General features: G+C 44.1%; 1 protein-coding gene across 1 annotated transcript in view; it reads left to right on the top strand.

Annotated features, from left to right (window-relative positions):
• The window catches only part of ARHGAP42 (Rho GTPase activating protein 42), a 157,983-nt gene that overhangs the window by 122,643 nt on the left and 14,420 nt on the right, over positions 1–20,920 (top strand). The window contains exons 9-17 of the mRNA XM_035116468.3: positions 1,088–1,188; positions 5,171–5,280; positions 7,492–7,570; positions 10,424–10,463; positions 12,233–12,295; positions 12,987–13,061; positions 14,733–14,817; positions 17,248–17,306; positions 18,973–19,078. Of these exons, the coding sequence (XP_034972359.1) occupies positions 1,088–1,188; positions 5,171–5,280; positions 7,492–7,570; positions 10,424–10,463; positions 12,233–12,295; positions 12,987–13,061; positions 14,733–14,817; positions 17,248–17,306; positions 18,973–19,078 (718 nt within the window). The remainder of the gene's footprint in view (positions 1–1,087; positions 1,189–5,170; positions 5,281–7,491; positions 7,571–10,423; positions 10,464–12,232; positions 12,296–12,986; positions 13,062–14,732; positions 14,818–17,247; positions 17,307–18,972; positions 19,079–20,920) is intronic.

The following is a 20,920-nucleotide window of genomic DNA, read 5'->3' as shown; positions in this document are numbered from 1 at the left end:
GCTGGGCACACACAGTGCTTCATTAAACAGTGAAAGGCCATCTCAACACGCTCTTATTGCAGAGGAAAAGGATTTGGTCATTTGTTTAAGCTGAGGAGGTGGGGAGGGGTGACGCAGTCATTATCTTGGTCTCAGAAATGAATGCACTATGCCTGTTTGTTTCACTACCCTATGGACTTTGTTGAGAATGTTATCCAAAAAAAAGGATAGAATCTTACTTTGGCAATGGGGGGGGGAGGCAGTAATGGGTTGCATTTTCCACTGGCATTGCTAGCAAAGTTCACCTTGAAATACACCAGGTACCTCTATGTTCAGGTTACAGACTCCGCTAACCCAGAAATAGTACCTCGGGTTAAGAACTTTGCTTCAGGATGAGAACAGAAATTGTGCTGCGGCGGCAGTGGGAGGCCCCATTAGCTAAAGTGGTACCTTAGGTTAAGAACAGTTTCAGGTTAAGAATGGACCTACGGAATGAATTACGTTCTTAACCCGAGGTACCACTGTATATTAATACAGTCATACCTCGGTTTGCGACCGCAATCTGTTCCGCAGAGCCGGTCGCTCCCCGATGCAGCTTCTGCGTTTGTGCCAAGCACCGATAGAGCGCTTTTTGCGCGCGCTGCACAGATCGCTTCTGCACATCCGAGCGCCGCAGGACCCGGATGTAAACACTTTCGGGTCCGTGGTGGTCGGAAACCGAAGCGGTCACAAACGCAGGCGGTCACAAACTGAGGTATGACTGTACTTCACTCTCACCAAGTCTTGAGTGTTTTTTTTTCCTATGAGCTGGCATAACAGAAAATACATTAAATATGTGTGAAATAGAAAAATAGGCTGAATATCTCTCCTCCTTTCATTCCTCCAAACTGCCAAAAAATAATAATTCTGGGGCAGACTCTTAGGTCCAGCCTAAATGACCCTGAGCAGAGAGAAACCAATGTTCTATCTATTTTGCCAGGAATATTTTTTCCTTAGGAAGCATTTATGCAAATAAGATAAGTGCAAATTTTCCTTCTTCCTTTTCACCTCTCGGTCTCTCTCCCTCCCTCCCTCCCTCCCTCCCGTTTCTTTTTCTTTTTCTTTTTAGGACCTCTAGGGTTCACCTGGATAAAACATTACTGTACCTACGACAAAGGGACAAAAGCATTCACGATGAGCATTTCTGAAGCCAAATCTGGAGGGAAAGTCGTAAGTGTTATCGTGAGCTGTCTTCTAAACTGGAAAAGGGCACCGTGGCTTTTCCTCCATTGATTTCAAGTTAGGGAATGGACATCAACTAGGAAAGGTGTTGCGAGTTAGAGGGTTAAGGTTAAGGTATGTCCAAATCAAAACGGTTTTTATGTAGTCTGCTATTGACCGTCAAAGACAGAAACCCAAAACCACATCTTTTTGCAGAAAAGCTTCTACTTTTCCACGTTTGGTCTTCACAGAGTACACAGCATACATTTAAACCACTTTGTCCTACCCCAAAGAATCCTGGGAACCATAGTTTACCCCCCACAGAGCTATAATTCCCAACACCCTGAAAAAAACTACAGTTCCCAGGGTTCCTTGTGAGTGGGGGGTGACAGAATGTGCTTTAAATGTACACAGCCCCAGACATGTTCTGCTGATCTTTTCCTGGGCCCGACCACAACCCTCTATTCATTATCATAAGCGCAATGGCAGTAATTTGTGGGTTCTTTAACCTTTTCCATGAATTACAGGTAGTAATTACAGGTAGTGCCATCGCACCCATTCATTCATCCAACAAGGTACACTGTGCATTTTCCAAAAATAATAATAATAAATTCCTTCCAGTAGCACCTTAGAGACCAACTAAGTTTGTCATTGGTGTGAGCTTTCGTGTGCATGCACACTTCTTCCGATACACACTGTGAATTTTCAGCAACCAATTTAACTTCGAGTAAAAGCTAAACCTCAAGAGACAGGCTACCTTCCGGGGGTGGGGGGTATTTTTGAAGGTTCTAATGTGCAACTTTCCATAATTCTTTGCACAGCTCCTTTTGCATAATTTTTGGTACATCTTCAGTCATTCTCCACTCAGGCAGTAGACATGTAAAGAAGGATTCTTGTCGCTTTGCCCTTAAAATCTCTCTACCCTCCCTCCTCAATCTTTGCCTATAAAGAGTCTCTTTTCAGACCTACTTGGTCTGAAAAGGGGAACCTGCTAGCGACGGTTGGAAGCATGCCTAATATCACTCGCCACTTAAAGAGGGCTCTTCTAGCTCTTTACTTCACCACATTGTGGCTCACTGTTCCTGGGAAGTTATTTGGAACATAGGTGCCAGCTCCTTGGGTGCCCGATCACCCACAAAATTCCCCACGAAGGGGCCGGGCACCCACAAATTTCGGTGCCAGTGCCATGCACGTTGCATGGCACCCACGCCCCCCCAGGTACCCATGGTCGCAGGGCCAAGTTGGCACAAGTTGGCATTTTTTTTTTGCAAATAATTTTCATTCATTTTCCAATCAAGAGGAAAAAACATTCATCTTAATAACAAATCGAATCAAATCTTACCACATTCAAAAAACCAATGCAGCCAATTATAGAGTCCGAATTAATTAGGGTAATTTCAATGGGACCTCCCATGTTCTAGATTTCAAGAGCTAAATGTCCATCCTTTATCTTTCTGCTATCTTCTTTGTTACTTCACAATTTTTCAATCCTGATACTGACAACCTCCTCTCTCAATCAGTCACTGGTATAAAACTATCTTGTTTTATGTAACCGTCCCTTATTTCTATAATCACGCAGGGGGCTTTTCCCACATTGTTCTCAGTCTTCATATTTTAAAGCACAGTCCTCCTTTGATGACCCCTCCTGAGGAAGTGTACATGCGCACGAAAGCTCATACCAATGACAAACCTAGTTGGTCTCTAAGGTGTCACTGGAAAGAATTTTTTATTATTATTTTGTCCCTCCCTTTCTGCTGGTTGTTGCTTTAATAGGCTCTGGGCTTCCATCCAAGGTTGAAGTTAATTCGCTACTTCTCACTGTCTTTGATCTTTCCAGACCAGCCAATGTTTCAAATGTACTGTAGGGGTGTACTTAGCAATCAGTAAGTTACACAATGATTGTTTCGGTTTCCCCATAAAAACCCATGTCAGCTCTCTGGGGCCCTCGGACAGCTGGCAGGCACCCAGATTTTACAGTCACTCTCTTTTCAAACTGTATGTGATAATATTCCATGCAAGCAAATGCACCCTCTGTAAAGTACACCCCTTTTGTAATTCCAATAAAGGAGACTTTTTCTGATCATATCCTTTTTCTTCTACCGTCGCCACCTTCCCTCCTCAGCCCGAGCTCTGATCTGATCGAATCTGATCTTACTCTGCCAGTTTCGATCAGGGCTCTCCGCCGAGGACTGCGATGATGCCAAGGTGGCACTCCCGATTGGGAGGAATATTAGCGCATGAGAGGAACTGCATAAATTCTCAAGGGTGTCGCTTAGTTAAAGAAATCGTGACCAAATGAGGTTCAGTTTGGTCAGTTAACCAAGCTGAGCTTTTAACGAATCTGCTAATTAATCAAGTAGCCCAGTAACCCACTGGCCCCGGGGAGAGCAGGCCATAGGAAACATGAGATCTCCCTCTCTCTCTCTGCGGATGGAGAGAGACCTCTGACCTGGGAGAAGAGGGTACAATGCTAGTTTTCTCCCTTGCCGCCACTGTAGAGTCTCCAGCAACCTCTGCCCTGTTGACTCCGACGTTGGTTGGGCTGAAATGGAGGCATGCCAGGGCACAAGGGTTGGAAGCATGTCATGGGAGAACCAGGGGTAGGTTTGAATCCACCCCAATACGCCAACATGCTCCCAAACCACAAATCAAACCACACCAGCCCTGGAGTTGGTGTAGCTTACTTGGTTTTGTTTCCCCTCTTGTTGTTCCCATTCGGAAGGAAATAAGTGTAAGTTAAGAAGAGGGGGAAAAATCGGAATGAGCTCAAGGTCTTGTAGGGCATTGGATGAGAGGGCAGAATTGCTTCCCTGCCTCCACAACTCCTCAGCCTTTGGCATCTCAAATCTGCATCTGTCAAGAAGTAATACCGCAGAAGGGAATCTTGGTTTGGGGCAGTTCCCATATCTGTCACAGCAGACAGCATGTCAGAAGAGCCTTTCCCCCTGTGTGAGACGCTCCTCCTGAGAACACGTCTGCCCCCCCAAAAAAATTCGTTAAGTGCTGTCGAATTTAGTACGAACCGCAATTTTGCACCAGAGAAAATGCTTTTAGTTAGTTGAATATTGTAGCCCTCCTTTTGTGGGTGAGGGATGAGCCTTGCAGTTACTGGAAGTGTGCAGATGAGTTCGGGGAAGGGGAAATCTGTAAAAACTAAACAGAAATGTCACAACAACCGGAATTGTTTTTGCACAGCTTTTAAATGTTTTGTAAGGGCAGCTTGTGCCTTTGCAGCTATTTGGGTTAGAGGAAGAGCTGGAGGGAAGGCCATTTTTCATTGGGGAGAAACATGGTGCAACTTTGGCTGGCTCGCGAGTGAGCCAAGAAAATCTATAGCTCTGAGGAACCTGTGACCCTTTAGCAGTTCTTGAGCTCCAGCCCCCTTGACTATTGGCCACATTACCTGTGGCTGAAGGGAGTTGGAACACAACACCTGGAAGATGGGTGGCATTCTGTGCCACAGAGGCCACCTTTGCCTCAATTGTCAACAGCAGATTCAGGAGAACCCCCCAAACGTCTTCCTCCAGAGGGACCAAATCTAGAGCAGGCCACCCACATCACTCAGCTGGTCAGAGGAACCACCCCCCAACAGTAGCTCAGTCTTATCTGGATTGGCCCTCGTCCAGTCCCTTCCAAACACTGATTCAGCACATCTGCTGCCTTACTTGGTTGTTGGCATCTGTCTGTCTCGAGAGAAAAAGGAGTGGGCCTCCGGGGGTGAAGTCAAACAGCTGCGTTACCAGCACCAAAGTGACCTCGCTGGGGCGCAAGCATAGGCAGTGTGTATGGAGGTTCTGGGCTGCTCAGATGACAAAAAATACCCTCTCGGCTTTGCTGATGTGGCCCAAAGGAAAGCGGAGCAATAGGTTTGGCACCAGCTGGATGGCAGGAGTTGCCGGAAGGAAGCGTACAACCATCATAGGGACTCCACTCCATAACAAACACTTTGTCGGTTCAGCATTCCAATTCCCCCGTTTCTGATGTTTTGCAGAATGGTCTTGTCCCAAGTACGCCAGAAGTGTTCAAGTTGAAATCCTGCATCCGGAGAAAGACAGATTCAATTGACAAGCGCTTCTGCTTCGATATTGAAGTATTTGAAAGGTTTGCATTTTTATACATGCCTTTTAAGAAAATGAAAGTATTTACGCAACATTGTGCCGTACCGTTAAGAGCAAACGAAAACATAGGTTTGCATCTGAGAAATTATATCGAGTGTTTCACTTTTTCATTCAGAATAAGCTTTGAATGGGGAAAAGAATAGCACTCTTATCTGGGTACGCTCATAAAGACCATGTTTTAAGCAGTGGTTGGATGGCCATCTGTCATGGATGCTTTAGCTGAGATTCCTGCAATGCTAGGGGGTTGGACTAGATCAGGCATGCCCAACCTTCGGCCCTCCAGATGTTTTGGACTACAATTCCCATCATCCCTGACCACTGGTCCTCTTAGCTAGGGACCATGGGAATTGTAGCCCAAAACATCTGGAGGGCCCCAGTTTGGGGATGCCTGGACTAGATGACCCTTAGGTCCCTTCCACCTCTACGATTCTATTATTCTATGTTGAATTAAAATAAAAACCTACATTATTATTATTATTATTATTATTATTATTATTATTTGTTAGTTTATTTATCTTGCCCAGGGCAACCCAGTCAGAAAGTTCCAGAGGCCTTTAAAATTCTCCAGTCACCCAGCCTACACCTTAAAGAGAGAGCTTAGCTCAAATGGGCTCTCAGATCTTTTGTAAGTGTTACGTTTATAAGATGTGGATAACACTCATCTCGTACAACCTTTACTCGGTCTGCCCTTTCTTTCACGCCCCCTTCAAGCCTAAGATCATGAAATATTTTCCCTCCCTACCCCTTATTTTTATTATGATATATTTTATATCCCCACATTTTTCTCCAAAAATGGCATACATGGTTATCCTCCTCATTTAATCCCCACAACAACCCTGTGAGGTAGGTTAGGCTGAAAGACAGTGACTGGCCCAAGTGAGGGTTTGAACCCTGGTCTCCCCGGCGCTCGGCCGGCACTCTAAGCAACTACACCACACTGGCTCTATAGATGGATATAGATAAAACCTAAAACCTACCTGGTTTTATTCAATCATAAGAGCCCTACCGGGCCAGATCCACCTAGGCCAGCATCCTGCTTTCTAAAGCGCCTCACCCAGATGCATTTGGTAAGGCTACAAGTCAGATATAAAAGTTGTAGCCCTCTCCCTTGTTCCTCCCCACCACTAGGAGGCGCCCTACTCTGCTGCAGACAGTGCAGAGCTAGATGGACCTATGGTCTCTCTTGGTCTACAGCAGCCTACCTATGATCCTTTGTGTTACCTACAATGTGTTACCTACCTTCTACATGGAGGTCTCTGGAAAGGTACCAGAACTCCCCCTTGTACACAGTCACTCCTGTTTATCCCACTGAAACCTCCCCCCCCCCAAAAAAAAGGCTAGGGGGTGCATTGCTGGTAGAATGATACACCCCAGGAAACCCCATGTTTACTATAGATTTATAGCAATGTGCTGCGGTGGCACCACAAGTAATACGCCATTTTTGTTTTAAACACAGTGAAATCTTTGGGAAGGTGTAGACCAGGCATCCCCAAACTGCGGCCCTCCAGATGTTTTGGCCTACAACTCCCATGATCCCTAGCTAACAGGACCAGTGGTCGGGGAAGATGGGAATTGTAGTCCAAAACATCTGGAGGGTCGAAGTTTGGGGATGTCTGGTGTAGACAGTACATGTGTGTTAATTCTGCAGCATCTGCAAGCCACTCAGTAACAAAATATTGCCAGGCGATGGCAGTTTACCAGCACTGCAGATGGGCAAATCGTTCGCGGCTGCTTTTAAATGTTTCCCCTGTTTTGAAGAGAGAAGTTCTGAAATAAATAGGGTCCCTCCCCTCCCCGCCCCTCGTTCCTTGAATCTGTTTGACCCTAGAGACTTTTGTTGTTGTTGCTTTAATTTGGGCTCCTTGAGAAGGCCTCCTTGACAAGGCAGAATGTGGCCAAAAGTCTACATCAGAAACTTTTAATGTTGTTTTTGATAGTCTGCTCGATTAACTCTGTCGTTTTGTTTAGTTGTCTCAACTGCTGGCCCTCAAGAGCTCCACTTGGGAAGCTCTTATAATGAAAGTGAGCATTTTGTATAGAGATAAGAAGTTCACTGGAAATATTCAGTTCAACTCTAGCACCTAACTCCTTCTCATTTTACTCAGCATGGTGCTTTTCTCTCCAGGCAATCTTCACAATTTGTGAAAACAAAACAAAACACGTTTATTGCTTGCTTTTGTTGTTGTTTAAATAGGCATGGGATCATTACACTACAAGCTTATTCCGAATCCAACCGGAAGCTCTGGCTGGAAGCAATGGATGGAAAAGAACCGGTAAGGAAATCCTTGTTTTATCATTTGTTTCTTTTGATTTATTTTTTTCCAGGCAGAGAATTAACAGCAAATTTACTTTGCCTATTTTAAGACTGGGGTGGGGGAGGCTAAACACGTGACATGGGGGCCTAATCCTGTCCCCACAACACAATTTCCCCCCTCCAAAGCCCCACAATTTTTGGCTGCAGCAAAAAGAAATGAAGTAAATAAAGAGACCTTGGGTGGGTGGAGATTCCAGTTGCCCCCTCCCCAAGCCTAATAATAATAATAATAATAATAATAATAATAATAATAATAATAATAATTTTATTATTTATACCTCGCGCATCTGGCTGGGTTTCCCCAGCCACTCTGGGTGGCTTACAGCATATCTAAAAACATCAATCCTTAAAAACTTCCCTGAACAGGGCTGCCTTCAGATGTCTTCTAAAAGTCAGATAGTTGTTTATTTCCTTGACATCTGAAGGGAGGGCGTTCCACAGGAAGGGTGCCACTACTGAGAAGGCCCACTGCCTGGTTCCATGTAACTTCGCTTTTCGCAGTGAGGGAACCAGCAGAAAACCCTTGGATGAGGACCTCAGTGTTCGGGGTAAGCGACGGGGGTGGAGATGCTCCTTCAGGTATACTAGGCCGAGGCCGTTTAGGGCTTTAAAGGTCAGCACCAACACTTAGAGAGCGATGTTGATGACGATGTTGATACATTTATTTATTTATACCATGCCTTTTTCCCTGACAAGGCTCAAGGCAGCTTATAGAGAGAAATAAGAACCACTAAAAATATAGGGGGGATCGTTAAAAAACAATTAAACATTGAGAGAATTAAATCCATATATAAAATCTGTTAGAGCCATACCAATAATTACAATAGAAGGAGAATGGCACCAGCCCTTTCGATAAAAGCACTCAGTTCCCAAAGTCATCCGCCGCAGGAGGAAGGACAACAAGGAGGGAGCCAGTCTAGTTTTCTAGGGAAGGAGTTCCAATATCTGGGAGCAGCCACCAAGAAGGCCCTTTCTCGAGTGATTACCAAAGGTGCCTGTGTGTCCCAGGCACCCCAGTCAAGGAAGACACATGTCTGATAGGTAATTTTTTTGCTGACGAAAGCTCGCACTTGCAGCAATTCGCGTGGTATTCCAGATACACCTGTACACACACTTCCCCAGGTCTGTGCCCTGCAGAGCAGTTGCAGCAACAGTCAGACCACACACAAACCTACCTTCCTCTGACAGGTTGCATGCCTGCACCCTGAGACTTCTCTTATGTGGAAGCTGTCACTCCTCTTCCCTCTTCAGGCCCCTCCTTGTTCTCGGAGACAGTGGGATGGGAGATGGCAGAGAATCGGTTGGCCCATCCCTTGGCTGAACAGTCTCTTCCTCCACCTCTGACACATCCTGCGCACCTCCCTCCTCCTCCTCAGACCGCTCTGACCATTCCTCTCCCTCAGCTACTGCCTACCCTGTTTCCCCTCTTTTAAGACGTAGTCATGAAATACAGTGGTGCCTCGCAAGACGGATTTATTTCGTTCCGCGAGTCAATTCGTTTTGCGAAATATTCGTCTTGCGGATCGCGGTTTCCCATAGGAATGTATTTAATTTTTTTTCGCCCATAGGAACGCATTGATTAAATTTCAATGGATTCCTATGGGACACCGCGATTCGCAAGATGAATTTTCCGCAAAACGAATTCGTCTTGCGAGTCACCGTCAGATCGCAAGACGCATTCGTCTTGTGAAAAATTCGTCTTGCAGGGCATTTGTCTTGCGAGGTACCACTGTAAGCCATAGCAGGATTTTAAAGCATTCAAGGAATATAAGCCATACCCCGAAAATAAGACATAGTGATAGGCACAGCAGCAATGCCAGCCATGGCAGGAGGAGGAGGAGGAGGAGGAGGGGAAAAATAAGACATCCCCTGAAAATAAGCCATAGTGGTGTCGTTGTTTTTTTTTGTTTTTGTTTTTTTGAGGAAAAATAAATATAAGACTGTGTCTTATTTTCGGAGAAACACGGTAGCTGGTGGTGCCAAGCCCCATAGATTCCTCTCCTGGGTCAATCCCCTGGCCTTTGCCATACACCCTTCACAGCCCTTCCAATCCCTAACACCATGGAGGTGGTTGGACCTCTGATTTCCAGGTTGCCTTACATCCCAGCTCGATCACTGAGTGTCATTGGTCATTCCCCAAGTTGGTGAGGCTCATTTGACAACAATGAGAAACCAAGCTTTTGGTCTGTTGGCCTAGTCCTGTGGAATAGTACTCTGCCAGTGGAAATTCAGCCTCTGCCTTCTGTGCCAACTTCTGAACGCCTGTTGAAAACTTTTGCTTTCTGCCAGGCCTCGGCAGACAATTAAGAGTACACCCTTCTGCGATGGTTAATTGTTTTTAACCTTTTTATGGTTTTTATTGTGTGGTTTTATGTTTCATCCCTGCAAACCGCTTTGATGCATGGCTTGTTGCTCTGTCCCAAAATGGACTGTGGGTTGTTCGTTTCAAGTCAGTCGGCAGTGTTAAGGAAGAAATAAATCACTTAGTTCTTGGGTTTATTTCCGGCTTGCGGCTCGTGACTCGTTTGAAACGAACAAGCCGTCGTCGGTCCCGTGTTCAGACACTACAGCAAATCTTGCTGAGGCTCGTCTGAGCCATTTGGCTGCCACATGGTGGGAGGGAAACACATTCACAATTCAATCTTGGTGAAATACAAAACTATGGTTTATCGTGGTGTGCAAACCATCTCGCTTGCTCTCCCCCTCCCATTTGGGGTTGTGGTAAGGATAAAATGGTGTTTCCCCAACCTGAACTGCTAGCAAAGTAAACAAACAAGTAAATATGACTGTGATGCCTGGTTTCTTTTTTTAGATTTATACCTTGCCAGCTATTATTAGCAAGAAAGAAGAAAGTAAGTTAATATTCAATTATATGAGATTGTTAACTATGCCTTTGAGTCCTTCTGCATAAGTGCATACTGCTTCTTAACAACTTTCCCCTGTTCTGCTGTACCATTACACTCCCATTTTTCATGACCACGCCTTCAGAAAGTCTACCCAAATTACTTACAGCTAGTAGATGCTTCCATTTATTTTGTGCTGTATCTAAGAGGCCATAGCTTACTACTGTGTGCATACAGTTCGTTTTAAATCACAAAACTCAATAAACCACAGTCGTGTCTATCTGAAAGTTGTGACTTCTCTCTGAATAACCTATACAAACCGCAGATTTTATTGCAATATGTAAGCTTGGTTTGTTCGCTATTTCATCTACAGTTTGTTTCAGTGATTTGGGGGGTGAGGGGTGGCAAATCTGCCCTGTGAAATAGAGGAATTTGTTGAGGAGTCTTGTTGCTGCATGCTTTTGGTGTGTGGCATGGTGACTAGTGGATTCCAAGTTCGTCTCCCTTCTTCGTCGATATAACTTAGCCGTCCAGCAAAAGCTCTGCTTGTAGGTCACTGCTGTTGGATATTTACTGACCATTCTCCCCAGACCTCTCCACTGGCAAGGAAGAGGAAGTAATAAGAGGGGGTACCGTAATAAGAACTTCCCACTCATCACGCTACCTATCTGAAGTGACCCTGGAACACTTTTTTCTGCACAAAACTATATATGAGTGTTAAAATTGTAAGCCGTTTACTAGCTCCTGACCAATTACGGCAATCTTGTCAGGAACATTGCTTTTATACATTCTGTTCTTCTTAATTTAGCCAGTTAACTTTTGTAGAAATAACTACGAAGAACAGCTGATTTTGGCTGCGCTAATTAGAGAGCCCCACAAATAGCGCCTTTCCTGCCTTCAAGTGTTTTTAGTAGATGTTGGCAATAACCTGTTTTGTTTCCGCCCTGCAAATGCCCTGGGATGTCAGTTTAGCCTGACATTTCCACTTTTCCAAGGAGCTCATCATGATGTAATTCTCAGTTTCCAACGCTTTCTCTTGAATAGTTGGCGCTAAGTACTGCTCTGTCTTAGATTCCAAGTGACAATAATGTTATCACACTGTGCCCTTTTTGTTCTTCATGCCAGTTTTTTTTTTAAACACATTGAATGTTTCAAAGATGTGCTTTAAAAGGTGAAGGCAGTGGGCATGATCCTAAGAAACATAGGTGCACCAAAACCCGAGGGATTTCAGGCACACATTTAAGCATTTGCGTTTTATTGATTTTGTGCTTGAGATCTGTGCTTGAACTCCTTCGGATTTCGGTGTGCCTTTGGATCCTGCATAGGGTCTCTTGAAATGAGTGAAGTTAGAAAAGCTACCCAGGTATCAGGATGGGGCCCCTTCCCCTCCACGTTTTATTTCATTTGATGGGTTTTCCATTTCTCCCCATGAGCCTGGCCCCGTCTCTTCAACACTTGCTATTAACAAATCACATTTCTCCTTCCCCTTTCCTTCCGATATTGAGCAGCAACTAAGCTGCAAGAAGACAACCAATTAGAGGTTTGTAATAACAAACCACTGTTGTTTAGAAAAATGTCCAGAGATTGCAATAATTTCCGTCCCGTAACTTCTGACACTGTTCTGAGAGGGCTAGGCCTCAAAAAAATAAATAACTGGAATGAATCAATTGGATATTGAGATAGGTATTTTATTTGCGTGGCCGTGAAGTCACAAGCCACGAGTTTCTGGTTTGTTTGCTTGCTGGACTGTGACAGATTTGTTCCTCCCATTTTGACAGCGTTCCTCAATGAAGCTGGCTTTAACTTTGTAAGGAAATGCATTCATGCAGTAGAGACGAGAGGTATGTATTAAGTGATGTGCAAGCCATTTGGTTCTGCCTTAGCAGAAATGAAATTTTTGGTGCCTCTGTTTGACACAGAGCTGTAGTAAATCTCACCTAGGCGATACGTAGCCCATTGCATGTGTTTGTAAAGTGTGGCTTGATTTAAACATGGAACAGGCTGTGCACAATAGGCTGCACACACACACACACACACACACACACACACACACACACACACTCCACCATATGATGTTACATGTGGCAATCTGTTTGTTTGTTTTCAAACGACAACATTAATAATGTTATTTGTTTGTTGAATTACTTACTCACTCTTCACTAAAGGGTCCCCAGCTTATTTTAAACTGTGGTTTAATAAAAAAAATGAACCGAGTACTGGTGCACACTGTTCAAATGTTCCCAATTTGCTCCTTCCCATGCTAACCGTTTTCCATGGCAAGAAGAAAACAAACGATTCACATTACATGTGAGACAGCTTCTGTGGTTTGTTTTCCCCTATGATCAGGAAGCCAAAAAACCCTTTGCTTCTCGGCCAAATCAGAGAATTTTGAGGAAACAAACCACAAACACTGATTCACATGTAACACAAAGCCAGCCACAAAGCCGATATTATAAGTAAATCAAATTAGCTGCCCAAATGCAAATGTCTTAACACGGCAAAAACTCCCATTTTCTGTTTTGTCCTTTGAAGGTATCACAATTTTGGGGTTGTACCGAATAGGTGGCGTGAATTCCAAAGTTCAGAAGCTGATGAATACCATATTTTGTAAGTGTGGCTGCGCGTCATCTTACTTATTTGAAGTCTTCTATTGTTGTGTATATTGCTATGTGTGAAAATTGGGTATTTATTTGCTTGTTTGTTAAACGAGAAAAGCTTTAATGCAAACTAATTTCTTTGCACGCTGCACTTTCTCCAGTGCAAGTAGAGATTTAGGCATATAGAGCACTCTAACCCCCTTCTGCCCTAGTGTAATAAGTTTCATTAAAGTTACAGGTAGGTAGCCGTGTTGGTCTGAGTCGAAACAAAATAAAAAATTTCCTTCAGTAGCACCTTAAAGACCAACTAAGTTTTTATTTTGGTATGAGCTTTCGTGTGCTTGCCCACTTCTTCAGATACACTGAAACAGAAGTAACCAGACCCTTATGTATATTCAGAGGGTGGGGGTTACTTCTGTTTCAGTGTATCTGAAGAAGTGTGCATGCACACGAAAGCTCATACCAAAATAAAAACTTAGTTGGTCTTTAAGGTGCTACTGAAGGAATTTTTTAATTCAGCTCTTCTATTTATGCATCTCATCTGCACTCAAGACCAAGGAGTGAGCATTAGCGAAGGACCCTGCCAAAACCTCATTTGGGAAAGCAGGTAGAGGCTTCAAGCCCTTTTCTCTCAGGCGAATGAATGCGCACGCAAACTGGCTGAAGTATATAACGGACTTCCTCGCCATCCCTGGCTACTCTAAGGACAGATAAGAAACCTAGCTGCTTAACCACCAGCTTTAATGTGCTTCCAAATATATCACTGATTTCGTAAGTCACTCACTGGATACGTAGCAGGGTCAGAGATGCTGCACTTAAGGAGGGAAAGCAGGATAAAAATGTTTTAAATAAATATCCCTGGCAGAGCAATGGAACATGAAACTTCTTCAACTGGGGCTGCTGGTGAGTAAACCTAGGATCTCTCATGTGCAGAGAATGAGCAGTGTGCTTCCAGTGGTTGGAACCATAGAAACTGATGACTCTCGAAACATGCACTAAACGCTTCTGCTTCCATTGATGTATTGGGGCAGTCATGTTAGGTTTTTTTTTAAGATAAATTATTTATTGTTTTAATAGTTTTAAAATACAGCATATATACTTTACACAAGACAGGAGTGCCTGGCGTGCTATGGTCCATGGGGTCACGAAGAGTCGGACACGACTAAACGACTAAACAACAACATACTTTACACAATATTTACACCTTTCGCAAAATATGTGTATACAGGAAAAATGCAATCAAAAAGAATGAGAAAAAAAGAAAAATATAAACAGTAAAAAGAAAAAAGATACAACAATAAAAACAACGCTTCCAATTATTCTCTCTGTAGCCTATATGTTTTCATTATTTTATCGCACAGTTGTAACTATCTACTTGCTATTTCATTTCTTTCTCTTTTCTTCCACATTCTTTATTTCTTTAAATTTATACCAGGTTCAGCCTAGATCTGCCATTAGGATTTCAGATATACCATTACTCGTTAAATACTCTTTAAACACCCTCCCTTCCTTTTGTGTTTTTTTGTTTCATTTGTCCTCTTATTCTTCCCGTTGTTTTTTGCCAACTGTAGGTACTCTAGGGTCATGTTAGATATTTAAGACACATTCTACATTCCTCGCTTACTACTTTTCACGCGGAGCAGTTGAGTAATGCATTGTCACGCCCCTTTCTGTTTCATAGCTCCAAAATCCCCTCCTGACATGGACATTGATTTGGAAATTTGGGACAACAAAACTATTACCAGTGGACTAAAGAACTACCTCAGGTGAGTAAGCTGTGCGGGTTCAAAATTTCTTGTTTCCTTCTAGCTTAACAATATTTCTTTCACCCTGCAATCCCGATGTAATATAACGGGGGAACAGCACCATATAATATCGGAGATAACCAGCCAATATTCATTTATATTAATAGCTATCTGTTCCGGTTATTGTGCCACCATAAACCCCTCTGCTTGCAACGAGGCCTGATTAATTTCTAAATGGTTATCTAATGTTCACAGCACCGGGCAGTAAATCTCTCTTTAATTGGCAAATTTATTCTGTCAAAACAGCCTAGCATTATTTTCCCTAACTTGGCGTTCAAGTAGGGTAAACAAAACTATAACTCCTGGAATAGTTCTCATGAATGTGGGGGTATGAAAAAATAAATAAAATACCAACCTGCCATTCTAGGAAGGCTCTATTCCATGTGCCTTCATGTAGTAGAAGTAAGTTATGCTTCTACAAAGTAGAGAACCTTTTCTACGTGCTGCCCGAACTTTGGAATGCCATCCTAAAGGAAGTTGGTCTGGTGCTCTGCATTATAAGCTTTATGGGGGAGTGGGTGGCACTGGGGTCTAAACCACTGGGCCTCTTGGGCTAGCCGATCGGAAGGTCAGCGGTTCGAATCCCCGTGACGGGGTGAGCTCCTATTGCTCTGTCCCAGCTCCTGCCTACCTAGCAGTTCAAAAGCACGCCAGTGCAAGTAGATAAATAGGTACCGCTGCGGCGGGAAGGTAAATGGCATTTCTGTGTGCTCTGGCATTGTCATGGTGTTCCATGCGCCAGAAGCAGTTTAGTCATGCTGGCCACATGACCCAGAAAGCTGTCTGAAGACAAACCCCAGCTCCCCATAGTTGCTGCACCCCATAGTCCAATTCGACTGGACTTAACTAACCATTTTCAGTGCCAGGTGAAGACCTTCCCATTTGTCCAGGCATTTTAGATTTCCTGCTAATTTTGGAACTGTGTTCTCTGTTGCTTTTAGTTTCGTTGGGAGGGGGATTGTTTTGTTTTGTTTTGCTTTGCTTTGTTTTGCTTTGCTTTGTTCTTGCTGGTTTTTTTATTTTAAAATGCTATTTTTAAATATTGTGTGTAACCTGTGTGAAGTCATTTTATTCACACCAGTTGGTTAGGGAGACCATCTAGAGCCGATTTTTTTTTTTTGTTGGTGGGGTGTGTGTGGAGCATAGACAGATGAGGAAACAGAAACCCCATTGCACCAGCAGAACTCATTGGCACAGCACTGGATGCAACCCGTAATAGAATCATAGTGTTGGAAGAGACCACAAGGGCCATCCAGTCCAACCCCCCGCCAAGCAGGAAACACCATCAAAGCATTCCTGACATATGGCCGTCAAGCCTCCGCTTAAAGACCCCCAAAGGAGGAGACTCCACCACACTCCTTGGCAGCAAATTCCACTGCCAAACAGCTCTTACTGTCAGGAAGTTCTTCCTAATGTTTAGGTGGGGAATAGGCAAACATTGATTCCCCCACCCCATAATTTGCATAAAGAACATCATAAAAATGACTTTGCTTGGTCATCAAACAACAACAACAACAAAAGTAGGCATCCAAAAGAACACAAGGTTGGGATGAGATGCACTTCAGTGGAGAGATTGTTCCACACAGGTGGGGCCACCACAGAAAAGGCTCTTCCACAGGCCCCTGCAATACACATCATTTAAACCAAGGGGATATCTCTGACTGATCTTAATGCACTGGCCAGCCCACAGGGATGTGCCCTCTCCGATATGTTGAGGAAGGTTGGTAAAGTTGGTAAAGTATGATTTAAGAAAGATAGAAAATTGATGCAAAAGGGTACTTGGAATTGCCAAGACACAGTACAGCTGAAGGAGGAAGTATGGCAGCTTAGTTATAGCTTAGTCCAAGCTTACCCACCCTTGTGTCAGCCAGACATCTTTACTACAGTTCCAAGAAAATATTCCTGCCAGCCACCCAGTGTAGATAATATTGGGTAGGTGACCTGATTTTGTAACGCAGCTTCGCATATTCCAAATGCTGGTTGGAGACAAGTATCAACAGGTGATTCTTCCGCTTGAGAATTCAAAGAAGCAGGCAGACATACACAGCCCGGTAATCTTAACAATTGGAATGATCTTCCCTGTAGCAGAAAGGAATCTGGCAATTGCCCACAGTTTAGTAGGCAAATTGGCTCTCCTCCCGCGTTGTCTGTTTAATTCCAGCACAGCATGCCAGGATAACTTAATCTGTCTTTTCCAACTGTACTGTTGATTTCTCCTTCCAACTGTACTCTTGCTTGAAGTTTCACTGGAGCTATCTTTGATTTACATCTTAGCAAGTTTAGGGTGGAGCCATAGCAAGAGACTATCTTGCAACCAACAAGAAAATTGAATAATGTACTAAACTCTTCTCCTTTCTCCCCACCCCCACCCCCCAAAAATGTTTTGCCCAGGTGCCTTGCAGAGCCACTGATGACCTACAAATTGCACAAGGATTTCGTCGTTGCCGTCAGTAAGTGAAAATTCAGTCGACAGCTGGTGACTGCAAATCCTTGGGAAACCTTTGGAGAAACTTGCATTCACCAGCTGCCCAGGGATTTTGTTTGAGAGATGAGGCACAACAATGGAAATATTGGGCATAGGGCCAAACTAGATAACTGTGTTATCCAGTCATATAAAAAATGGGAGGTCTAGTTTTCATCCGCTGCATTTAGCAATGACCTGGGTAGGGCAAGGCGTGGTGAACCATGAAGCTTCCAGTTCCTGATGAACTACAACTCCCATCAGCCCCAACAAGCATGGCCAATGGCCAGGGATGAGGGGAGCTGTAGTTCTGCAACATCTGGAGGGCCAGAGGTGGTGGTTATTTTTATTTATTTTGCACTCGCATAAATACAGTACAAAACCAATGATGAAATCCATTCATAACTAAAATGCACAAAGTAAGCGATTCCATCAAAGCATTTAGAACATCTGTGATTTAGTAGTAGTAGTAGTAGTAGTAGTAGTAGTAGGGACCCAGGTGGCGCTGTGGGTTAAACCACTGAGCCTAGGGCTTGCTGACCAGAAGGTTGGCGGTTCGAATCCCTGTGACGGGGTGAGCTCCTGTTGCTTGGTCCCAGCTCCTGCCAACCTAGCAGTTTGAAAGCACATCAAAATGCAAGTAGATAAATAGGAACCGCTACAGCGGGAAGGTAAACGGCGTTTCCGTGTGCTGCTCTGGTTCACCAGAAGTGGCTTTGTCATGCTGGCCACATGACCTGGAAGCTATACGCCGGCTCCCTCGGCCAATAATGCGAGATGAGCACGCAACCCCAGAGTTGGTCACGACTGGACCTAATGGGCAGGGGTCCCTTTACCTTTCCCTAGTAGTAGTAGTAGTAATAGTAGTACCCCGCCCATCCGGCTGGGTCCCCCCAGCCACTCTGGGTGGCTTCCAACAAAGATTAAAATACATTAAAATGTCACACATTAAAAACTTCCCTAAACAGGGATGCCTTCAGATGTTTTCTAAATGTCAGGTAGTTGTTTATCTCTTTAACATCTGATGGGAGGGCGTTCCACAGGGCGGGTGCCACTACCGAGAAGGCCCTCTGCCTGGTTCCCTGTAGCTTTGCTTCTCGCAGTGAGGGAACTGGCAGAAGGCCCTCGGCGCTGGATCTCAGTGTCCGGGCAGAACGATGGGGGTGGAGACGCTCCTTCAGGTATACTGGGCTGAGGCCGTTTAGGGCTTTAAAGGTCAGCACCAACACTGATTAAAACAAAACAAGTCAGTTTTTTAAAAACAAACAAACACACAGTTGAAACCATTAGACTAGGGCATTTGAGCCAGGGGAATTCCAAAATCATAGATCATAGAATTGTAGACTTGGAAAGGGACCCTGAGGATCATGTAGTCTCCCGCTTTTGTTGGACTACAACTCCCATCATCCCTGACCTCTGGTTCTGCAAGCTGTAGTCCATCAACATCAGCCCCATATGGCCTGACCAGTGGTAGGGACATGCTGGGAGTTGTAGTCCGGTCACATCTGGATGGCGGCAAGTTCCCCATTCCCGGTTTAAATCAATCCTTAGAGCTAAAATGCAGCCTGATTTGTTCCTTGATAAGTTTAACAAACAAACCAACAAACCAATGTATTGTGTGTGTTTTGTTTTTTTAATCATTATTATTTTAATAGAGTCTGATGACCAAAATTACAGGGTAGAAGCAGTCCATGCACTTGTTCACAAACTGCCAGAGAAAAACCGAGAGATGCTGGACATCCTGATCAAGCACTTGGTCAAGTAATAACTATTTTCTTTCCTTTGTGGTGATGGGGCTGGGAGGAGAGATGAAAAGGAGGGAAGATGCTTCTGTGTAGTTTATTTTCTGGCGCCACTCTTCACCTTCCCTAATTGCTTTGTTCCAAAGAGATGAAATTATTATTATTATTGAAAAGTATTATTAATTGAATTTATATACCACCCTATATGATGCTTAAGCTGTTTAAGGTTGTGAGCAAAGAGCTGCTGACTGGAAATGTATTTGTCGCTGGAGCCCTGGAGGTTCTTGACAAATAAGCAGCGCACATTAAATTAACCCATTAATTGTAATTGCCCTCTGTTTCTGCCAGGGAAAATGAGTCTGTGGAAAAGAAGCTCAAGGCCCTTTCCCTTTCATCTCCTGTAATACTTTCATGTCTTTCTAAAAATACACAAACTGAAATGACACTGCTCTGCTTAGGCCTAACATTTGTGTGCTGTAGGAAGGATTCTTGTTTCCTCCTTGTTTTCGTTTTGTTGAGCTTCCCAATTCAGAAAATATCACCGGGTGAAGCCCATAAAGAAATCTATTCAGAGTAATTAGGTGTTATACTGGAGTGGATGAAGTGAAAAATATTTTTATATAGCGGACAGACGGAGAATCAGAAGTTCTTTAGCTTCTTAACTTTTCTTTCTTTCTCTCTTCTCTTCTCTTTTCTTTCTCTTTCTGTCACTTTATCTCTTTTAATTCTTTTTCTGTTCTTTCTTTCCTTCTTTCTCCCCCCCCTCTTCTCTTTCTCTTTTTTGCCCCTGGATTAATGCTTTAGTTTGGACCAAAAGACACTAATCTTTGTATTTTTCTTTATAAATTATTTTCATAAAATGAAAAAGCACCCCACCAAAAAACAAAAACAAAAAAGGAATGATGAATCTGTTGGTAGAAAGGAAAGGTGAGACATGAGGAAGGATAGTTGGTTTATTTCTAAATAAATTGCTTTATGAATTAGAATGGGTGACTTTCACATGTAAGTATATGTGTTCACGTGCGTAGCTAGCTGAGATGCACATTCTCATTTCCAGAAGACAGCAAGTGATGGTTTTGCTGGTGTGAATCTGTGACCACGGGCAAAGTGACCATTGAGGTCACATCCCCTCAAGCACAGTGTTTTTTGGTGGATTTGATTTACACATTTAGTTGCCTGTCAACAAGACCTGATTTGTACATGCATGCATACACATTGCTTGATTTCTCTGCACATTATTACTGGAAAGGGCTACCTTTGGTTTTTTTTTAAGGTAGGAGATCTGTGATGGCGGCATTTTTTCATCTCCGCCGAGCTAAGCAGTTGGTCCCTTATCTCTCTTGCCCTGACCTCGCCACTGTGATCCATGCGACGGTCACCTCCAGGCTTGATTATTGTAACTCACTCTAAGTGGGGCTGCCCTTGAAACTGAGCCAGAAACTCCAGCGGGTGCTGAATGCCGTGGCGAGGCTCCTTACAGGGTTCCGGCCGTGGGATCACATTCATCTAGTGCTTTACCAGCTGCACTGGCTCCCGGTGGAGTACAGGATCAGGTTTAAGGTGCTGGTTTTGACGTTTAAAGCCCTATGAGGCTTGGGACCCTCGCACCTACGGGACCGCCTCTCCTGGTATGCCCCACAGAGGACCTTAAACTCTGCAAATAATAACACCCTGAAGATCCCAGGCCCCAGGGAGATTAGACTGGCCTCGACCAGAGCCAGGGCCTTTTCGGCTGTGGCCCCCCCAGCCTGGTGGAATGCTGTCTCACAAGAGACCAGGGCCCTGCGGGATTTGACATCTTTCCGCAGGGCCTGCAAGACGGAGCTATTCCTCCAGGCCTTTGGTCGGGGTACAGTCTGAT

Source organism: Zootoca vivipara, chromosome 4, assembly GCF_965207765.1.
Source record: "Zootoca vivipara chromosome 4, rZooViv2.hap1.1, whole genome shotgun sequence".
In the NCBI taxonomy this organism is placed as follows: domain Eukaryota; kingdom Metazoa; phylum Chordata; class Lepidosauria; order Squamata; family Lacertidae; genus Zootoca; species Zootoca vivipara.
The sequence above is the reverse complement of the archived record's forward strand: the minus strand, read 5'-3'. Positions and strand labels throughout refer to the sequence as shown.